A 20,063-nucleotide genomic window follows, 5' to 3' on the forward strand; every position below is an offset into this window, starting at 1 on the left:
GATATATCACTTTACCCAACCTGCCTGGACGATGAGAGGGGTAGTCATTAGTCTTTCTTAGTATAAGTGGTTTAGGGATGGACAGATCAGCAAGGGAATGAGCTATGAGAGGGTCCTTCGCTACAAGCACTGGGCGGTCTGGACCAGGGGTACACAGAAGGAAAACTAGGGCTAGGGGCTGCTTCGCCACTTTTTCTAGTGGGTTTTGGAGCAGCCGAAAAGGTCTTGTTTGTGAGTCCAGCAGATCCTACAGTTTCCTCCACAGGGCCATGTCTCTGGTAGTGTGATTTATTTGAGTGACCAGACATTGGACTTCAGGTAAAATTAGAATATGCCCTCAGTACAGATATTGATGTACTGATCCTGACATCTTTGTCCTTTAGTATTCTCCTTAATTTTGTTTAGCTCTTCTCTTTGGACCTGTGGAGTTTCTCACCCTACCATAAACCTTGGACTCATAAAAAGGGATCACAATGTCTGGTGAAAACTTCACATCAGGGATATGGAAAAATTTCAAGATGGGGTTGAGATAGAGGGGAGAACCACTGTGCTGAATCTAGGGGTTAGATACTCCTACTGTTAACCATCCAATTCCTCAGGGTAGACGCCTCTTGGTTTAGCCATCTTTTTGTGGATACCAATACGACTGGGGCAAGTAGGCCAGTTCTCTATATCTTGTAACTTGCGTTGATCTCAGATTAAAAGTGGTTTCACCTCATCTGTTTTAGTAAGAGTATTTTCTTTCCTCCTCCTCGTCATGTCAGTATGTAACATGTCTTTTTTTTAATTTTTTTTAAGGAATGCCCTGAATGTAGTGAAGAATGATTTAATCGTAAAGGTGGATAACTTAACATGTGAGAAAGATGTGCTGCAAGGAGAGTTACTTGCTATTAAACAAGCTAAGCAGAAGCTAGAAGAGAAAAACAAAGAATTGGAAGAAGATCTGAAAAGGTGAGTGTCATCATAAAGCATTTCCTTGGCTTTGATTGGAATGTTTGCTAATTCAACCCTTAATTTGTCCCTCTTTTATAAGAGTTCAACTTTATTTAAATTTGGTTTACTGCTTTTGTTATGCCGTGGTAGATAACTTACTCTTACGTCCCGTCCCCTTTCTTCCATACTGCATGGGCGTTCCTTCCAAGGGAGGGGAGACGGAACCTTTTTCACCAGAAAAAAACCTTCTACCCCTTTAAATTTAGAGGCACGCAGAGGCGCAGGCTTGCGAGCATGCGCTGCCCTGACTCTGCCCTCTGGCGCCACACCTCAGTCCCATTTTCCGCGTTGGCAGGAACGGGCCGAATTCACCAGTGCTCCTGGGTTTGGCTTTGGCCATATAATTCCACGCGCTGATATTTCTTCTTTGTCTTTTTTATCATTCAGGTACTCGGTCCTCCGGCGTCACGCTCCTCCCCGGCGCATGTCAACTTCGACAGGGTTCAGCAGGTGTCCATCCTGCAATGGGCTCTTCCCAACTTCAGACCCCCACGCTCTCTGCCTACGTTGGCTTGGCCCAGATTACGGTTGGCAAGCTTGTTCAGCGTGCAACTGTTAGGCAGAAACCTGTGCAATTCCCTTAGGGACCGCTGCAAAAGATTTAAAACCCACTTGGTAGCAGTCTGTACCACACAGATTCACTTGGTAGCTGTGGCTGAGCAGTCAGACTTCCCTCAAGAAGAGTTAGGCAGTATGCAGAGTATACACAATAGGTACAGAGACACAGTAGTACAAACAAACACTGACCAGAGCTTTGGTGTAAAAGTATATAATTATTTATTTAAAAACACACTTGTAAATCACACTAGCAAAAAAGAGGTAAGTAATTTTAGCACACAGTCACTGTCATATATATACAACCCTATTCACTTATTAGACAAGTCTTAGTGAGAAACACCACTTATTTTCAGACAGAGGTGAGCGCTTAACATAAGATGACACTCTAATAAGTTTGTAAAGAAAGGGAGGGAAAAAGGCAGAGTTAAAGAAGCACACAAGTTTCAATACTTTTTCAAAGAACCACAGTAAGGCAGGATAGGCAGAGTTCTACTGGAGAGCAAGGAAGTCAATTGCAAGGCCCACTCTTGGAGAGAGCAAGCAGAAGGGGTCCAGGTTCACCAGTGGGGTTATGCCCAAAGAGTCTTTGTAGATAGTTCGCACAAAAAGGATGAAATTAATGTCAGGAAAAGTTAGCTAGGTTGTCCCAGGCCAGCCCAGGTTAGAAAGTTGAGGCTTTACTGTCACCCCGAACGATCTGTCGCAAGGGAAGCCAGGTGGGACACAGTACCTTAAGTGTGAAGGAAGCGCCAGCGGGGGCAGTTGTTCCTGGCAGTAGGTGCAAGTCGGTGTTTCGTCCAGAGGGAGAAGAGGTCTCGCCGTGGAGGAAAGATGAAGGTCGTTGTACTGCCAGGGAAAAAACCAGCCGCGGAGTTCTCTGGTTAAAAGGCACTACCCTTCTCTTCGAGGTAGTGGTAAACCGTGGTATTCCGGTTGCCGGGGTGCATAGAGATATATTCGTGGTCGAATATAAAAAGTAGTATCCACTGCCACGAGCCAAAACTCGATCAGGGGGGACGGAGACCTGCCCCCTCGAACAACAGACCCCGGGGCAATCGAATTGCCCCGACCAGTACGTCCACAATATGATGGTTTGTACTGGTTTCTGTTCATAATGTGCGATTAGTAAAGCCAATGGTGACTTTACATGCCCTGTGAGACAGTAGTCAGTCCCAGGGTATTGAGTCTATTTTGGGGGGTCGCTACGACACCCCTGGGTTACGGCACGGAGGGTGCTGTGTAACCCACATAAAAAAAAACACATGAGACCCTATGGAGTAAAAGACCCCATAGCCCATAAAACACATGGAAAGTGAAAGGAACACCTCAAATCATGTCAAAGAGTGGGAGCAAAAGAATCTCACTCTTAGCAGGAGAGAAAAAAATAAACTCCAAAAATCCAGCCAAGCTGCTGGGGGACTCACTAGGTTCGGGAAATTAGCCTTACAGAGAATTCTCCCTAACAGCAACGCGCTATCCTCTAGGTCTCTGAAGAACAGACTAGCCAGGTGGAGGGAGCTCTTCCACAGATCGCCTCCAAAGGACCTAAAGGACTTTGTCTATCATAGATCCAAGCCCAAGGTAGGGCCGCACTTTTCCAGTGGACCCCGCAAGGGAGACTGCTTCCCAAGGATTCGCCCAGGTCCTGGTACCAGCACAAATACTGAGGATGTATCAGCTACCGGCCGACAGGCCGAAGGGTTCAGTAGATCCTCCTGGTGACGGTGCTGAGGGACCGGAAGGTTCTTTTACCCGGTCTTCACCCGAGGGGCTACGCCCTAGTACCGGCAGCATGTTCGAGGGGGTGCCTTTACGCAGTTCTACTTGCAGATCCGCTGAGGGCGAAACAGCTACCGGGCCTCGGCCAGAGGAACAGGGTAGGCCCCATGATCCACACTCAAGAGTCCTGGACAGGACGGGGCCCAATGAGCCGAACAACACGACGCAGGCACGTGGAAGGCAGCTCAACAAAATGGCTGCCGCGCCAGAAAATCCAGACATCCGGTCGACGCCGCTCCAAGGAAGGCAGGTGGAGGACCATGTGTCCAGGTGGGACTGATGTGAACCAGTTATGTGGCCTACAGCTTACCCTTCCTTTGCGCAAGGCAGGTTCCCGCTGCGTCCATATGGGCAGGGCTGTCACGACTCGCTCCCTTCGCTCCCGTTCCCACCATTTGGGGGCATGATTTGGGGTTTATTCCCTACTGGACTTTTCCTCCGAACTTTATGCTACAGTGCTGTGATGATTTGGGAGCGCTAAATCCCTATTTTCCAAGCTACTTCCCTTCCGGATCCATTCCAGGTTTTTGGCAGCCAGCATGCTTCTTTAACCAAATGACTATGCTTCCCAGAATGCCTGGCCCACTGCTCCACCTCCACCTCCACCCTTGCAACACAAGGTTGGGTGGAGGATAGGTAACAGCTGTGGCGGCAGGTGCAGCAATCAGCACACCCGAGGCGTGTGCTCGTTAAGCAGCTTTAAAAGCCTCAGTCTTACTTCAGTCCAGCGCTGGTCATCGTTTGCAGTGTTCCTGTTTTTGACTAGTCCCTGGTTCCTGGTTCCTTGCCTTTGTACCTACTTCCTTGTTCCTGTTTTCTTGTTTCCTCCGCCCTGAATTTCGGATTCATGCGCTAATTGATTTCTGCTCCCTTGATTCCTTTTTTGTCTTCCTCTGTTTGCAGGCAGCATTTCTCAGTGCTTTCCCCTTTTTGATGCAGCCCAGTTTGTCTGTGTTCTATATTTCTTTGACTCTGTCCTTTGCTGCTGTTACCCGTTTGCCTTAGCCTTCCTCTTAGTTTAGTTTCCTGTCTTTCCCTTGGAGGGGTAGGGAGAAGCTTGCATAGGTTATTTCGTTTTTCCCTGCTCCTGATCCTTACTTTCTAGAGGATCCATTCCATGTTTTCCACTGCACTTCTGCATTTATTTTCCCTTTGATTATTAGGTGTGGTGTGCAGTAGTAGCTAGCTCCTGTGTGAATGCTTATGTTTTCCTCACTATTTTGTAAACACTATTCCAACTTAGGTATTTAGTTTTCCTTCCATTGCTGTTCTAGCCTTTCGGGGTCCCAGTTTCATTCAACAGGATTCGTGGGCTAGCTGACATTCAAGAGGTTTTTCTCGTCCTCGTGAGTACAGTTCTTAAGTTCCCTTATGTAATACCATCAAGAGTGTTAGTACACAGATCCTGTCATTGCTTGCCCTCCACGTGGGTTTAGCGCTGTCAGTACCTGTAACAGCAATTGGGGGTAAGGCGCTTGCCGACTTTCCTCGCGGTCAGGTGCTTACCCCACATCCCTTTTCATATATTGGTTTTGATGTCACACTCTATTTGCACTCCTGGGTTCTAGCATACCTGAGTCGTTGTTCCTGGGTGCACATTTCCCTTGCCATATTCGCTGCCTTTGTACTCGCCTGACTAATCCTGACAAGGGCATGCAACGGCTCCAGCCTGCGAGGACAGGTTATTTGAAAGGTTCCTCGGGCTCGTGAAGTCTCCCCAGATGGGAGGCATGCTCAGGGACGCCATCAGGGGCTTGTTCCCTCCAATGGCCCCAGCGCCTCAGGTCCCAGTACAGGCTCCTCCGGTCCCTGTTAGGCCTCAGCAGCCTGCTCCGGCCCCCCAAGCGATTGCGCAGGCGGTTCCATACCAGCCCTCGCTGCAGCCTCCGGTCCTCGCACCTCAGCCCACGGCTCCTAGCACCCCCCACCCCTTCCGGTGCCGGACCCTCCGCAGGTGGACACAGATGAGGAGGAGGACCCCGACACGCCATCTTCAGCCAAGGCCTTCCACGAACGTGTGGCAGGGCTGGCAGAGTATTTGGGCCTTATTCAACCCGAGGTCGAGCTACCAGCAGAGGGGCTCCTCGCGGAAGTCTTCACACTACGTCCCGTTGCCCGGACGGGGATCCCAATGCAGAAGGACGTAGTTGCCTTGACCAAGAAGGGTTGGCTCAAGCCTCACTCAGCCCAGCCAGTAAATAAACGCCTGGACGGTAAGTACAGACAGATGGAGGGGGGATACACTCTTGCTATCGGCCCATCCTCAGCCACTCATCAGTAATCGCTGCGGCATCCCTGTACTCCAAGCCTCAGTCGTCCTCAGCCTCCTCCTCGGTGGCGCTGCTAGGCAAGGAGGAGAAAATCTTGGAGGCGTACGGGAAGAAGCTGTATTCCAACCCGTCCTTGCACCTCCGTCAAGCCAACGTGGATGCCATGCTGGTAGCCGTTAACCAGAGACTCGGCGGGAAATTGCGGATTTCCTCCCAGAGCTTCTGGCGCAGAGCCAATACCGATTCAAGGCAGGATTGGCGTGCCATCTCTATTGCCACGAACATGAGAAAAACAGCCTGGCTTCGTGCTACGAAATTCAACCCAGACATCCAGTAACTCATCTTAGGTCTTGCGTTCAAAGAGTGTGACCTCTTTCACTCCACAACAGACAAGGAGCTGGACAAAAAGAAAAACAGCTCCAAACGACCAAGTCTTTATCCATTCAAACAAAGACCATACCCAAAAGGTACACCCAGTTACAGCAGCGCTCTGAGAAGGGGTGCACGTACGGAGGGTTCTGCGGCTTCCAAGAGTGGAGGTCCAGGCAGCCTGACCGTTCACCGTCCCAGCACCGGCGCAAACAACAAAAAAGGGGGTGCGAGGGACTAGGGTTTTTTTTTCCAGTCCCCCTCCTTCGCAACAGCCTCAGAGGGAAAGAAGGCATGACACACCCCTCTGGGTACACATGTGTCTGGTGGGTGGCAGGCTTTCTCTTCATGCACATTTCTGGCGCCAGACTATCGCGGACCCCTGGATCCTCTTGGTAGTCTCCACGGGGTACCGCCTCCCTATCCCAGCCTCTCACCCCCTCCACTCCCACACGTTGGGACAGCAACTCCTTTGGCAGAGATCCAGTTGCTCGTCGAGAGCCAGGCAGTGGAGGAAGTCCCAGCTCCCCAGCGAGGCTTGGGCTTTTACTCCAGGATTTTCACCATTCAAAACAAGAACCAGGTGGGTCTGAGAGTTGTGCTGGACCTTTCCACCCTCAACCTCTCCCTACCTCTACAAAAATTCAAGATGGTTACGCCAGCTTTGATAGCGGAGACATTGTGCAAGGGAGACTGGATGTGCTCCCTGGATCTGAAGGACACATACCTACACGTCCCGATCTGCCAGCCTCATTGTTCCTTTCTACGATTCAGGATCATGGGCTACTAGTTCCAATACAAGGGGCTTCCTTTCGGCCTCAACTCGGCCCCCAGGGTCTTTGCCAGGCTGATGAACACTGTGGTAGCCCTCCTCAGGTCGCAGGGCCACCACTTCTACCCGTACCTCGACGACTGGCTCGTTACGGCCACATCCATGGAATCAGTGCACCATACTTCCCACACTCTTATGGACACCCTGCACAAGCTGGGTTTTTAACTCAACCTCAAGAAGTTGCAGCTGCAGCCCACACAGTGACTGACCTTCTTGGGCCTCATTTGGGACACGTGCTCCGAGAAAGTTTTTCCTTAGGAGGACATGATCACAGTCATCAAGAGGGCCACGGTGCACTTCCTCAGCAGAGAAGTGACCTCGGCCTGGTGGTACCAACACCTACTGGGTCTCATGGCAGCAGTCCTCTTGGCCGTCCCCCACACGAGACTCAGGATGAGGAGGATACAGCTGCACTTTGCAGCATCTTGGAACCAGGAATTGGGCCATCCGTCAGAGATGATCAACGTTCTTCTGTCGCTTCACCCAGACCTCACATGGTGGTCCAGGGACTGCAACCTGTGGACGGGCAAGCCCTTCTGGCAGCCTACTCCACAGGTCACCATCGCCACAGACTCTTCTCTCGAGGGTTGGGGGTCCACTCTGGACAACCACTGCATCCATGGCACCTGGACCCGGCAAGAGCAGGAGTACCACATCAATTGGCTGGAATTGAAGGCCATCAGGCTGGCGCTCAAGACCTTCCTTCCGGTTATCGAGGTCAAGGTCGTCCTCATTCAGACAGACAACTCGACCAGCATGTTCTATGTCAACAAGCAGGGAGGTACCAGACCCCCCACTGTGCAGGCTGGCAGTCAGCATGTGGGAGTGGACAACTACGAGTGGCAGTTGAATGACCTAGTCCTGCGGGAGATATTTCACAAATGGGGTCACCCTCAGGTGGACGTCTTTGCCTCCCGTGGCAACAGGAAATGCCATCTGTTTGCCTCCTGGCACGGTCGGGGCTTGGGCTCCCTGGGCGATGCATTACAGATCAGGTGGGACGGAATAACAGCAAACGCCTTTCCTCCCCCACCCCTGATTCACAGGGTGATATGCAAGATCAAGGAGTATCGCATCATCCTAATTGCTCCGTGGTGGCCAGCCAGGCCATGGATTTCAGAGCTTCTCAGCCTCTCGGAGAGGCCCCCCATTCACCTGCCTACAGGCCCAGCACATCTTCTGACGCAGCAGGTGGGCAGGGTCCTCCACCCTGCACCAGAGAAACTAGCCTTCACAGCGTGATTCCTGAACAGGTCACACTAGGACATCTCAGCCTCGAACAGGCTAATCTAGAGATCATACAGGGCGCCAGGAGCAGATCCCAGGGTCCAATATAAGAGCAAGTCAACCAGGTTCTGTCACTGGGCAGACTCTAAGGGCTTCGACCCTCTGGCATGTTCCCTGGACGACGCTCTCTTTTTTGGCACATCTCGGCCATTCAGGGGTGCAGATGGACACTTGCTGCTCCTACCTGGCAGCCAATGGGGTGTACAGAAACTCGTCGGAGGAGAGTTTTTCCTCTTCCAAACCAATTAAGAGACATTTGACGTGTCTCGCCAGGCTCTACCTGCCCATCAATAGGCCACACCTTGTGTGGGACCTCAACATAGTCCTGGGCGTCCTGGCGCACAAACCATTCGAACGAATGGCATCTGCGGACATCAGGCTGGTCACCATTAAGACTGCCTTGTTAGTCGGCCTCACCTCGCTTGCAGAATCAGCTAAATCCAGGCGCTGGCCGCCTCGCAGCCATACACTATATTCCACAAGGACACGGTGGTCCTCTGGACACACCCAGCATTCCTGCCTAAGGTTCCGTCTGCGTTCCACCTAAATGAGGAAATAGTGGTGCCTACTGTCACAGTCAGCTGTCCAGGAATACACAGGCGTAGTCTCCCCAGTACACTGGTAGGGGTTTTGGCACCATTTCAGGAACATACCAGCACCTGCAAAAGACCAAGAAGAACCACCTGGGCCCTGTCCTGGAGCCTCTGGCACCAGGCTTGTAAGGGATGAGGAGCACAAGCAACTTCCTGCTGTCCCAACATGGCGGTTCGTTAGTCAAAACCCCCTTCTGCTGCATGCGTAACGCTCATCGGTGCAGATCTAGTTAATTTCTACAGACCAGACCCGCGACTTCAGCTACGCTTACCTGGTGATCCTATTTGGCTTCCCGAACCGGCGGAGTCATCCGGCTACGATCCCGCTCAGCTTCCGTCATCGCGGCTCCAACCGATGCCTGTAAAGGAATAAGAAAAATAAAGTAAGAACTGAGAATAAGCCGTGCACGCAAGAAAGTGACAGATATCGAACAAGACATAGAGCATGCAAAGGAAAAAACGTGCATGTTAGAGCAAGTAAAGGGAATACAGCGCTTGCAAGGGAAAAGCAGCGCATGCAAGAGAAAAGACAGTTTCTCCAGCATGGGGTCTGGCATGGATTCACATGCTCATGAATATTCCCCGTCGTCAGGCTGGGAATCCTCGGTAAAGAAAAAATCAGTATCAGTTTTGTTTCTGATCTGTCTTTCCTAGTAGTAACCAATCACTGATCTCTCCGTCATACTGACCACAGCCAATGACTGCCCTCTACCTAAGCCCCGCCTCTGGCAGCCATCTTCAGATTTTTACCGCACGTTCAAGTGTTGGGATCCTCGTGCTTAGCTCTCGAGCTTTTACTGCGTGTTTGGCGCTTTTTCAGGTGTATTTTCACATTTTTTCGGTTAATCGAGCCTCAAGCTCCACCGTTTCTACTCCCGTTAACGGCTACCCGTTGCGGGATTTTCCTACGCCCCTCCAGGGTGAAGATTTCATCGAATCAACTTCTTGGAGGATTCCAGAAGATTTGCGGCCTACTTCGAGATGGCCCAGGATGCGAGTTCGTCGGCCGGAACCAAGCTGTTTCGCAGCTGCCCTGGATGCGGGCTGCAGAATGTGTTTAAGGAAGACGAACATTCGCGATGCCTCTGTCTTCATGGGGACAAGACTCATGTAGAGAAGGACTGCCAGTTCTGCAAGAACTTGTCGGAGCGGACCATGAGGGACCGTCGATCCCGTCTCGCAAGCTGGTTGGAGAAGGGCTCGACGGGTGAGAAGAAGAAAGGGTCCGAGCGGGCTTCTAAGTCTTGTGCGGGCGCCCCGGCGACGGGGGCCCAACACCAGGCCAAGCGCTGCGAGTCCGCTGGCTCCGGGAGCGCCGAAAGGTCGGGCTCTTTGGTCGCCAGGCAGGGCGCACCTTCCCCGGCACCGTCAACCACGAGCCAACGCTCCAGTTCGGGGAAGAGAAAGTCAGAGACCCCGGGTAAGCTTCCGGAGAAGCCCCGTCCGATCTCGGAAGAGGGGGAGCGAGGCGTCGCCCCTCCCCCGAAGGAGAAGGCCCGGGACGCACCTAAGGTGGTGAAGGCCCCTACCCAGCAGGCGAAGGCCTCTATCGAGGCTATCGCGGCGACTCTTGCCAAGCTGGCAGAGACACTGCCAGCGGAGACTGCCTGCGGGACTAGAGTTTCCCTGCCGCCAAGGAGGGAATCCTTTTTCAGCCCATCGTCGTGGCCGCCATGATGGAAGAAGCGAGGGGGGGCACGGTGCCCTCCTCGAGCTCGGAGTCAGCCTCGGAGGAGGAACTGACCGAGGCCGTGAGGAACGTTGAGATCAAATTCGAGAAGGTTCGATCCCGTCAGGAAGATCCTCGGGAGATAACCGAGGAAGACTACGATGGTGAGGAAGAGCGGCCTTCCCTTCCGGCGCAGCCGGATCCTAGGCCTCAGGATGGCTCGGCGGCCATTTTGTCTGCCATCCAGTCCTTATGCTCTGAGATAAGGACGATATTCCCACGGCCCAGGCCGGAGGACCCACAACCGGGCCCGTCGGGAAGTCCTCAGAAAAAACGACGGAGGACCCAACCCTCTCCTCCGCTCGCCCCCGTAAGGCCTACAGTTCCCTCCTCATCCTCCCACGAGTCGGGAGATGACGGTGCGTTGGGCTCGACAACGGGTTCTGAGGGCGAAGACGACGACGGAACGGGTCTCCCGTCGCACGGGCCTCGCCGCCCGACGAGATTGGCTCATTCCACGCCATGATCGCCAGGGCGTCCGAATTGTTCCAGCTCTGCCCGGAGGAGAAGAAAAAGGAAGGTTTCCTCTATCAGCGCCGGGAGGCCAAGAGGAAGACGGTCATCGCGGTGCCCCTAATCGATGACATCTGGGAGGAGGGCCTGTCGGTTCTCAGAAACCCCTCCACGGCACCAGCCAAACGGGACCGGTACGAGAAGAAGTACCGGGTCCCCGAAACCGCTCCCCTGTGCCTCAGGGCCCAGCCAACGCCAGACTCGGTCGTCGCGGCGGCGAAGAAGAAAGCGGCGGGGTCAGGAGCCTCGACGTCGAATTCCCCGCCGGACGGCGAGGGAAAGAAGTTGGACGCCATGGGGCGGCGGGTCATTTTGTCGGCGGCGACGACGATCAAAGCGCCCAACGCCCTGGCGATCGTGGCCCGTTACGACAGGGAGCTCTGGTTTAAGCTGGCCCCCATAGTGGACTTCCTGCCGGACGACAAGAGGTCCGAGGCCCTGGAAATACTGCAAGAGGGCGAGGTGGCGTCGGACCACGCCATAACGGTGGCAACCGATATTGCCAATACCGGGTTCCGCCAGCTGGGCAACGGTGTTTGCCTCGGCCTCATAGTCACCTCGGATGGGCGTTGTCCTCAAAGACGCCATCAGGGAAGTCCTTCCTGCAATGCTAGCGGCATCACAGACGCCTCCATCGGCGCCCCAGGCCCTGGCGCAGCCACCTCCTCCGGCTCCTCAGCCGACTCTTCAGGCAGCTCCGTACCAGCCTCTGCCGCCTCCTCAGCCTCCGGTCGTAGTCCCTGTACCCCCAACCTCCGGCGCCAACTACTCCTCCTCCACAGGATTCCTCAGATCCACAGGATACAGATGAGGAGGAGGATCCGGACGCGCCATCCTCAGCCAGGGCCTTCCACGAACGTCTTGCTGGGCTGGCGCAGTATCTGGCCTACCTCAACCACACACGACGCCCCTCTGCCAAATCGGGGATTCCTCTGCAGACCGATGTTGTCTCCCTGGCCAAGACAAGCTGGCTCAAACCCCACTCAGCCCAGCTGGTCAATCGACGCCTGGACGCCAAGTACAGGCAGATGGAGGGGGATACACTGTTGCTCTCGGGCCATCCTCAGCCACACTCCTCGTTGATCGCTGTGGAATCACTATACTCCAAGCCTCAGTCGTCCTCAGCCACCTCCTCTGCAGAACCGCTAGGCAAGGAGAAGATCTTGGAGGCATACGGCAAGAAACTCTATTCCAACGCGTCCTTACATCTTCATCAGGCCAATACCATTCTGGCTGCCGCCAACCAATGACTATGGTGGGAAATTACAGACTTCCTTCCGGAACTCCCCACCCAGAGCCAATCACGCTTTAAGGCGGGGCTAGCAAAGGCCAAGCTTGTGGCGCATGATCTCATGGAATCCACTGTGCCCCATTTTGGCACCTCTGGCCGTGCCATCTGTATCGCCACGGAGATGAGAAGGACAACATGGCTCCGGGCAACAAAGTTCAACCCTGATGTCCAGGAACACATATTAGATCTACCGTTGGAGGGGGAGACCTTTTCCACTCCTCCAGGACGAGGAGCTGGACAAAAAGAAAAACAGCGAACAAGCGGCCAAGTCTTTATCCATCTTGACAAAGACCACGCCCAAATCATACACCCAATCTCAGCAGCGCTCAGATATTGGTCGTACGTACGGAGGATTCCGAGGTTTCCAGGAGCGTAGATCCAGGCAGCTGGACCGCACACAATCTCAGAACCGTGCAAGCAAAAAAAAGGGGGGTAAGGGCTTTTTCCAGTCCCCCTCCTCCGCGATAGCCTCCGAGGGAAACAAGGCATGACACGCTCCTTCGGGTCCACGTGGCTCCGGTGGGGGGCAGGCTTGCTCTCCATGCACATTTCTGGCACCAGAATTTCGCGGACCCCTGGATCCTCTCTGTAGTATCCACCGGGTCCCGCCTCCCTATCCCATCCTCTCCTCCCCTCCACTCCCACAGGTTGGGACAGCAACTCTTTTGGCGGAGATCCAGTCGCTCGTAGAGAGTCCTGCAGTGGAAGAAGTCCCAGCCTCCCTGCGAGTCTTTGGCTTTTACTCCAGAATTTTCGCCATTCAGCAGAAGAACCAGGCGGGCCTGAGAGTTGTGCTGGACCTTTCCACCCTCAACCTCTCCTTACCCCTGCAAGAATTCAAGATGGTTACGCCACAAGGGAGATTGGATGTGCTCCCTGGACCTGAAGGACGTGTACCTACACGTCCTGATTTGGCAGCCCCATTGCTCTTTCCTTCGTTTCAGGATCATGGGCTACCATTTTCAGTACAAGGTTCTTCCATTTGGCCTCAATCGGCCCCCGGGGTCTTCACCAGGCTCATGAATGCAGTGGAGGCCCTTCTCAGAGCGCAGGGCCTCCACATCTACCCATACCTGGACGACTGGCTCGCCAGGGCTTCATCTCCGGAAGTGGTTCAGCACTCTTCCCATGCCCTTATGAACACTCTGCACGATCTGGGCTTTTCGCTCAATCTCAAGAAGTCTGCAACCCACGCAGACTCTTGACATTTTTGGGCTTCATCTGGGACACGTGCTCCCAGAAGGTATTTCCTTCGGAGGACAAGATCTTGGCTATCAAGAGGGCCACCACCCACTTACTAAACAGAAAAGTGACCTCGGCATGGTGGTACCAACATCTCCTTGGTCTAATGGCAGCGGTCCTATTAGCCATCCCGCACACAAGACTAAGGATGAGGAGGATTCAGCTGCACTTTGGGGCCTCATGGAACCAGGAGCGGGGCTCTCAATCCCAGATGATAAATGTTCCTCCATCTCTCCACACGGACCTAACTTGGTGGTTCAGAGACTACAACCTACGGATGGGCAAGCCCTTTTGAACGCCCACTCCGCAGGCCACCGTCACCACGGATTCCTCTCTCTCGGGCAGGGGAGCCACCCTGGACAATCTTTCTGTCCACGGCACCTGGACTCGTATGGAGAAGGAATACCACATCAATTGGCTAGAGCTGATAGCCATCTGGCTGCCGCTCAAAGCATTCCTACCACTTCTCAGGGGCAAGGTTGTCCTCATCCAGACGGACAACTCGACCAGCATGTACTACGTCAACAAGCAGGGAGGCACCAGATCCCCTCCTCTATGCAGACTGGCGATCAACATGTGGGAGTGTGCCCTGGAAAACGACATTTACCTCCCAGCAGTCACATCCCTGGGGAATCCAACCTGGAAGTGGACAGGCTCAGCAGGCTGGGAGCCGACAATTACGAGTGGCAGCTAAACAACCTCGTTATTCAGGAGATCTTCAACAGGTGGGGTCACCCCTGGTGGATCTCTTTGCCACCTGGTACAACAAGAAGTGTCCACACAGTTCGCATCCTGGCAAGATCAGGGCCCCGGCTCACTGGGCGATGCATTTCACCTCCAGTGGACCTACGCCTTTCCACCCACGCCCCTGATTCACAGGGTAATTTGCAAAATCAAGTCGTCTCGCCAACTCCTCATCATTATAATAGCTCCATGGTGGCCGGCCAGGCCATGGTTTTCGGAGCTGCTCAGTCTCTCGGAAGTGCCCCTGATTCACTTCCCGACGGGCCCAGCACATCTTCTGGCGCAGCAGGGGGTAAAGTCATCCACCATGCACCAATGAAACTAGCCCTCACAGCGTGGTACCTGAGCAGGTAACGCTGCGGCACCTCAGCCTCTCAAAGGCCAATCTGGAAATCATACAGGGCGCCAGGAGCAAGGCTACCAGGGCCCAGAACAAAAGCAAATGGACCAGATTCTGCCACTGGGCAGACTCCAAGGGAATAGACCCCCTGGCGTGCACCTTGGACGACATGCTCTCCTTCTCAGCGCACCTCGCCCACTCAGGCGTGCAGGTGGACACCTGCCGCACATACCTCACAGCCATTGGGGCTTACAGGAACTCGGAGGAAGGAATCTTCTCTTCCAATCCTATTGTCAAGAAACACCTGAAGGGACTCGCAAGGCTCTACCCGCCCGTCAAGAAACTGCACCCTCTGTAAGACCTTAACATAGTCTTGGGCGCTCTGGCACACAAACCGTTCGAGCCTATGGCGTCTGTGGACATCAGCCTTACTAGTCTGCCTCACCTAGGCTCGTAGAATCCGCGAAATCCAGACGCTGGTCGCCTCAGAAACATATACTACCTTTCACAAGGACAAAGTAGTCCTACGGACACACCCAGAATTTCTGCCCAAGGTCCCGTCTGTTTCGACTTGAACAAGGAAATAGTACTTCCTATGTTTTTTCGGTTATAGGTCAAAGGTTCGAATGAAAAGGATCGAAAACCTAAGAACAAATGGGTCTTTTTGGTTTTTTTTTTTGTTTTTGTTTTTTTTGGAGGTCCCCCCCCAAACCTGCCTTTTTTGTGGTAAAAAACACTTTTTTTTCCTATATGGAAACCCCCCAAAATATATATATATAAAAAAAAATTCGACCCTTTTGTTTTAGGTCCTATTGACTCGACCCTATGGCATTCGATCCTTTTGGATTCTAAACTTTGACCGGACACCGGAGACATTGGATCAGTAGTGGGAGCTTATAATTTAAATACATTGCAAGTAATGGACATTGGATGCAGAATTAATGACATGATAACGCTTCTTCCAGGGGATGGCTAGGTTCTAGTTGTCTGACATGTACCAAACTGCGAGTGATCAATACTGTGCCTGTGTGGAGCGTGAAAGGGGGAAAGGAGAACTACCAGAAATAACAGGTGTCCCAACTGGCCCAGACGTGGGGAACAATAAATGTTGCATACAGAAAGAAAGGATAAAAAAATATATCGTCTAATATTGAATTAAAAACAACTCCATTCATACATCAATATGACAATTATCACAATTATAATGAGAAGATGACAGCAACACATGGAAAACACTAGAACACAATTACAGAAATCGCACAAAAACCCGGATCCAACCATTCACAAAAAGACCGACCCTTGATAGACTCCAACCGATGGTTATGGGAGTTGGAGTCATGACTGTTTTTGGGCTTTAAACTTTCAAATGGTTTTTCTCATTGATTTCACTTAAACCATTTGAAACTTCATAGCTCTCAACCTTTTTTGTCAGCAAGGTGGGTGAAAACACCCGATTTTTGGCGGGTGAGAGGCCCATAGAAGTGAATGGACGTATGAGGGACTTGGCGGGTGATTCATCTGCTTTCAAGGCGGGTGACACCCGCCAAAAGCGGGTGAGTTGAGAGCTATGAAACTTTAAAGCCGCAAACAGTCATGACTCCAACTCCCATACCCACCCAGGTACTGAGACGAGGAGGACGACAAGGGAGTTTGTGCAAAGTGACAGGTGCTGAAAGCACACCATGCAGAGTATTTGTTTTTTCAAACCTTGCACACTGGCAAGGCTGGAGAAGCAGAGAAGGCCACCGAGACAGGAGAAGAGAAGCTGTGTGTGAGCAGGAGAGGCCGTGGAGATGCCGGGAGCCACATAGGAGCTCATGGAGGTGGGCCCGCTCGACAAGACGGTATTCTCCACACCAGCCTGAGAGGGGAAAGCTGGCGTGTAACTGCAGAGCCGTGCAGGATGCTGGAGGAACGACTGCACAGTCCAAACTGGAAGGCAGGTGAAGAAGACATTGCAGAAGCGCAAGAAGCATCGGAGATGCTGGGAAAAGCCAGTGAGTTTGCCCAAAGTAGCTGTGAACTCTGGGGCGGTCCAACAAGTACACCAACAAGTGACAGAAAGGTACAAGAGTGCTAAAGCAGAAAACACAGTTTGTTTAAATACAGTTAAGGCAAAGTACACATTCAACACCCAATAAGAAGAATTTTTGAATGCAGACAAGACACAGTAGAAAGACAACCCCCAAACAAGTTCAGATGCATGAGATGCCAATGTGGGAGAGAAATTTGAGTCAATACTTTCGCGCAAATATTACCACAGATAGATATACCAAGCACCTAATGGCATATGCTATTGTGTTGTATCAAGGAACCTGGCAGGCGAGTACACCAGACAGTAGAAGTTATATCAAAGAACTGTGCAACTGTAACGCTCACCTGGTATCCACAGGGACGTAACTCAGCCTGTTCTGACCTCTTAACACCTCGAACCCTTCCCTGGAGTCTACTTGACTGGAGACTGGGCCTTGTTTTCTTGGAAAGTGTGCTCTCCATCCTGCTTTCAGCGCAGGGGCGCGTTGATTGATGCGGGCTTGTTGCTGCCTAGTTACGTCACTGACAAGAGTCCGACAGGTAAGTGTAATGAGTCTTTTGAACAGTTCTCTAACTTCGTTCCTTTCCTTCCTTAGATGATGGCCAGCGTCTGGGGATGGCGATGTGCTGCTGAGATGAGTAGCGCTGAAGGTGAGTGAGAGCGCGATGCAACACTTTCGTATTTGTATTGAACTGAGTTATTTTTCTGTGTCTTTTAGGTGCCGTGACTTTTTCAGCGTGGATGCCGGTTATGAAGAAGAAATGCAGTGGGTAAGAGCGCTATGCAGTGCCTCTAGATGTTTCCACGCTAACCTGGAGTGTCTTTTCCCTCTTGCAGATGGATGAGAAGTTCCGGAGACAAAGTTCCCCCAGAGCGGCTGGGATTCAGGTAAGCGTTTGAAGCTCATACAGTCTTTAAAGATAAACAAAGATTTGCTGAATGCTTACTAATGCCTTTTTTCTGTTCTTTTCCCTTTTCCTTTGGAAGCGGCGTGCTGGGATGGGAATGACACCACCGAAGATGCCCGCAGAACAGAAGAAGCAATGAATGATGGGCAGAAGCGCCGCAAGGTAAGGCTGTTCCTAACGGTGTTCTTGTTCTTGCAGGAGCTGAGCGGAGAAGAAAGATGTAGGCCTACTGGAGACCGATCCGAACACGGTGAGTGTCACGCTGCAGTTGCAGAAAACACAAAGCATGTTTCTCAGCCTGGGCGTGGCTTAAATAGTCTCTGGATATCCCAGGTGTTTCTGGGCTGAAACATACCCAAACGACTAGACTGCACATGCAGTTCTGGGAACCGAAATATGTGGGGACATCCATCTTGTCCCCATCAAAGCACTACAAGTCCAATCCCCAATGTTATCCTATGGGAGTGAGTGAGTCTGGTGCCACAAGCGCCAAGTCTGACTCCAAGTGGGTCTTTGGAGGGATGGAGAGGCCCTTGAGGGCCATGTAGGTGATCGTGGCCTGTCTCCAGCCTGACATCTTGGAGGGCTGGGGACATGAGGGGCAGGAATCATGACGGCAACATGGTAAAATTGTGCAACGATCCCTGGCGCACGCTTCTAGCTAAAAGACATTATTTTGCCATCATGTTTCTGAATCCAGGGGAAGGGCACCACCCTCTGGATCCAAGGGTCTCTACCTTGGAGCACATTTTTATGGGAGCCAATCTTATACTTTTGGTTTTGATTTTTTTTTTTGCCAACATCAAGTTAAAGACATTTCCTTGTACCCTTTTGTTGTGTGTTTATAGTTTGAGGGTCAGGATAGGATGTTTTGGACCCAGGGACAGCTTTTCAGTTACTGACAGTCTGACAAAGACAGATCCTTAGTTTTAGTTTCGAGGTAAGGAAGTTCCTTTTTATAAAAGGGCTAGAGCGGCGTTTTTAATAAAAACGACAGAACAAGAATATGAGAAACCTTGTGTCCGCCTCTCATTTCTGACCCCTCACAGGGCCTTTTTAGAAATGGGAGGCAGTACCCTTGAGGGACTGCAGTGCCCAAGCATCCAAAGTAATGTAATGCCATTCTTATAAATGCTGAGTCAACTTGTCTCCGACCGGAGTCCTGAGCGTAACGTGCTCAGAGTGGTTTTGGGGCTGTGGCAGAGGGTAGTCAGATGGTGACTGCCTGGGCTGTTCTTCCGCCATGACCTCTAGAGCCCAGTGGGAATCTCTTTTGCCCTCTTTGGGCAGGCTGACCTCTACCTCTTTGTCCAAAGGAAGAGTAGAAGAGAAAAGGATGCCCCTCATACCCTGGGAAGGCGGGTGCTGCTGCTGAGGTTGACGGAAGGCTGCACCCAAGGATTTTGCAGCTTCCTTAGAAGCTTGAAGCTTCTCTAAGCTGTAGCGTTGGCCCCAAAAAAATTTGGCCCATCGAAGGGCACGTCCAGAAGTCTTGACTGGACATCAGGAGCGAATCCAGATTTGCACAGCCATGCAAATCTCCTTATGACTGCACTTGATCCCATAAAGCGACCAACACGGTCTGATGCATCCTATCCCCATTGGAGAGATTGGCTTGCTGCTTCCATACTATCGTTAATGATGTTATTGAAGCCATCCCTTCTCTCCGACTCAGGAATATTATCAGCTGCTTGGCAGATTACATTCCACAAGGTGAATGTATATTCCGCTAATGCGCAAGACGTATTAATGTACTTAAGTGCCATACTCCCAGCAGAGAACACCTTTTGCTAGCATGTCATGTTTTGTTGTCATATCTATCAGGTGGGATGGAAGGATATTGTGCAAATCGAAGGCATTCATCCTTTCTGCTCAAGGGGGAGCCCCTTCTTTTGAGGCTAGGGAGGTGAGCCAGAATGCAATACCATCCCTCGGGCTAGAGGCAAGTGGGACCTCACCGAAAGAGACTTCCCCCTTTGGGGGACAAGGACTCCAATTCCCGTGATGAACTCCCCAAGGTCGCTAATATTGTGGCCTACATTAGAAGGTTTTGATATACCAAATCCTATGAGGTATCAGTAGTGGAACGATGAAAAGTGACCGGAGCCCAATAAGTGGTGGTGGTAAGACCATGAGAGGGAGTTCATGATGAACCAAGGGTTCAACCAACTTTGCCGATACCACCAACCTGAGAAGCCTATGGCGTGTATCGTCATGCATGAAGGGACCGGGACTCCACAGAGACATGGGAAAGTACAACGAGAGACACCAGGGAGAAGGTGTCATAGAGTCGCAAACAGAAAAAGGGCCTCTACAGAAGTAGGTTCCAGAAGACGTTCTCCTGTCAATGCAAAGACAAAGGGGAGAATGGGAAGCCCCGGAGGACCTAGGGAGATATTTCACAGTTAACTCGTTCCAGTAGCATATATGAAATAGAGTTAAATGTGAACCACAGAAGATTCAAATATTGTGATTCTAGAGAAAGAACTGTTTTGACAAGTGAATGAGTGAAGAGAAAAGAAAATACCATGGAAAAAGGGGGAACTAATTCGGCACATCATACAAAGTAAATATAGTGTT

General features: G+C 51.8%; 1 protein-coding gene across 1 annotated transcript in view; it reads left to right on the plus strand.

The window, feature by feature from the left end:
* The window catches only part of SPAG9 (sperm associated antigen 9), a 2,727,931-nt gene that overhangs the window by 745,931 nt on the left and 1,961,937 nt on the right, over positions 1-20,063 (plus strand). The window contains exon 10 of the mRNA XM_069654919.1: positions 799-951. Coding sequence (XP_069511020.1) covers positions 799-951 — 153 coding nt within the window. The remainder of the gene's footprint in view (positions 1-798; positions 952-20,063) is intronic.

This window comes from Ambystoma mexicanum, chromosome 3q (assembly GCF_040938575.1).
Source record: "Ambystoma mexicanum isolate Mex_15411 chromosome 3q, UKY_AmexF1_1, whole genome shotgun sequence".
NCBI lineage: Eukaryota > Metazoa > Chordata > Amphibia > Caudata > Ambystomatidae > Ambystoma > Ambystoma mexicanum.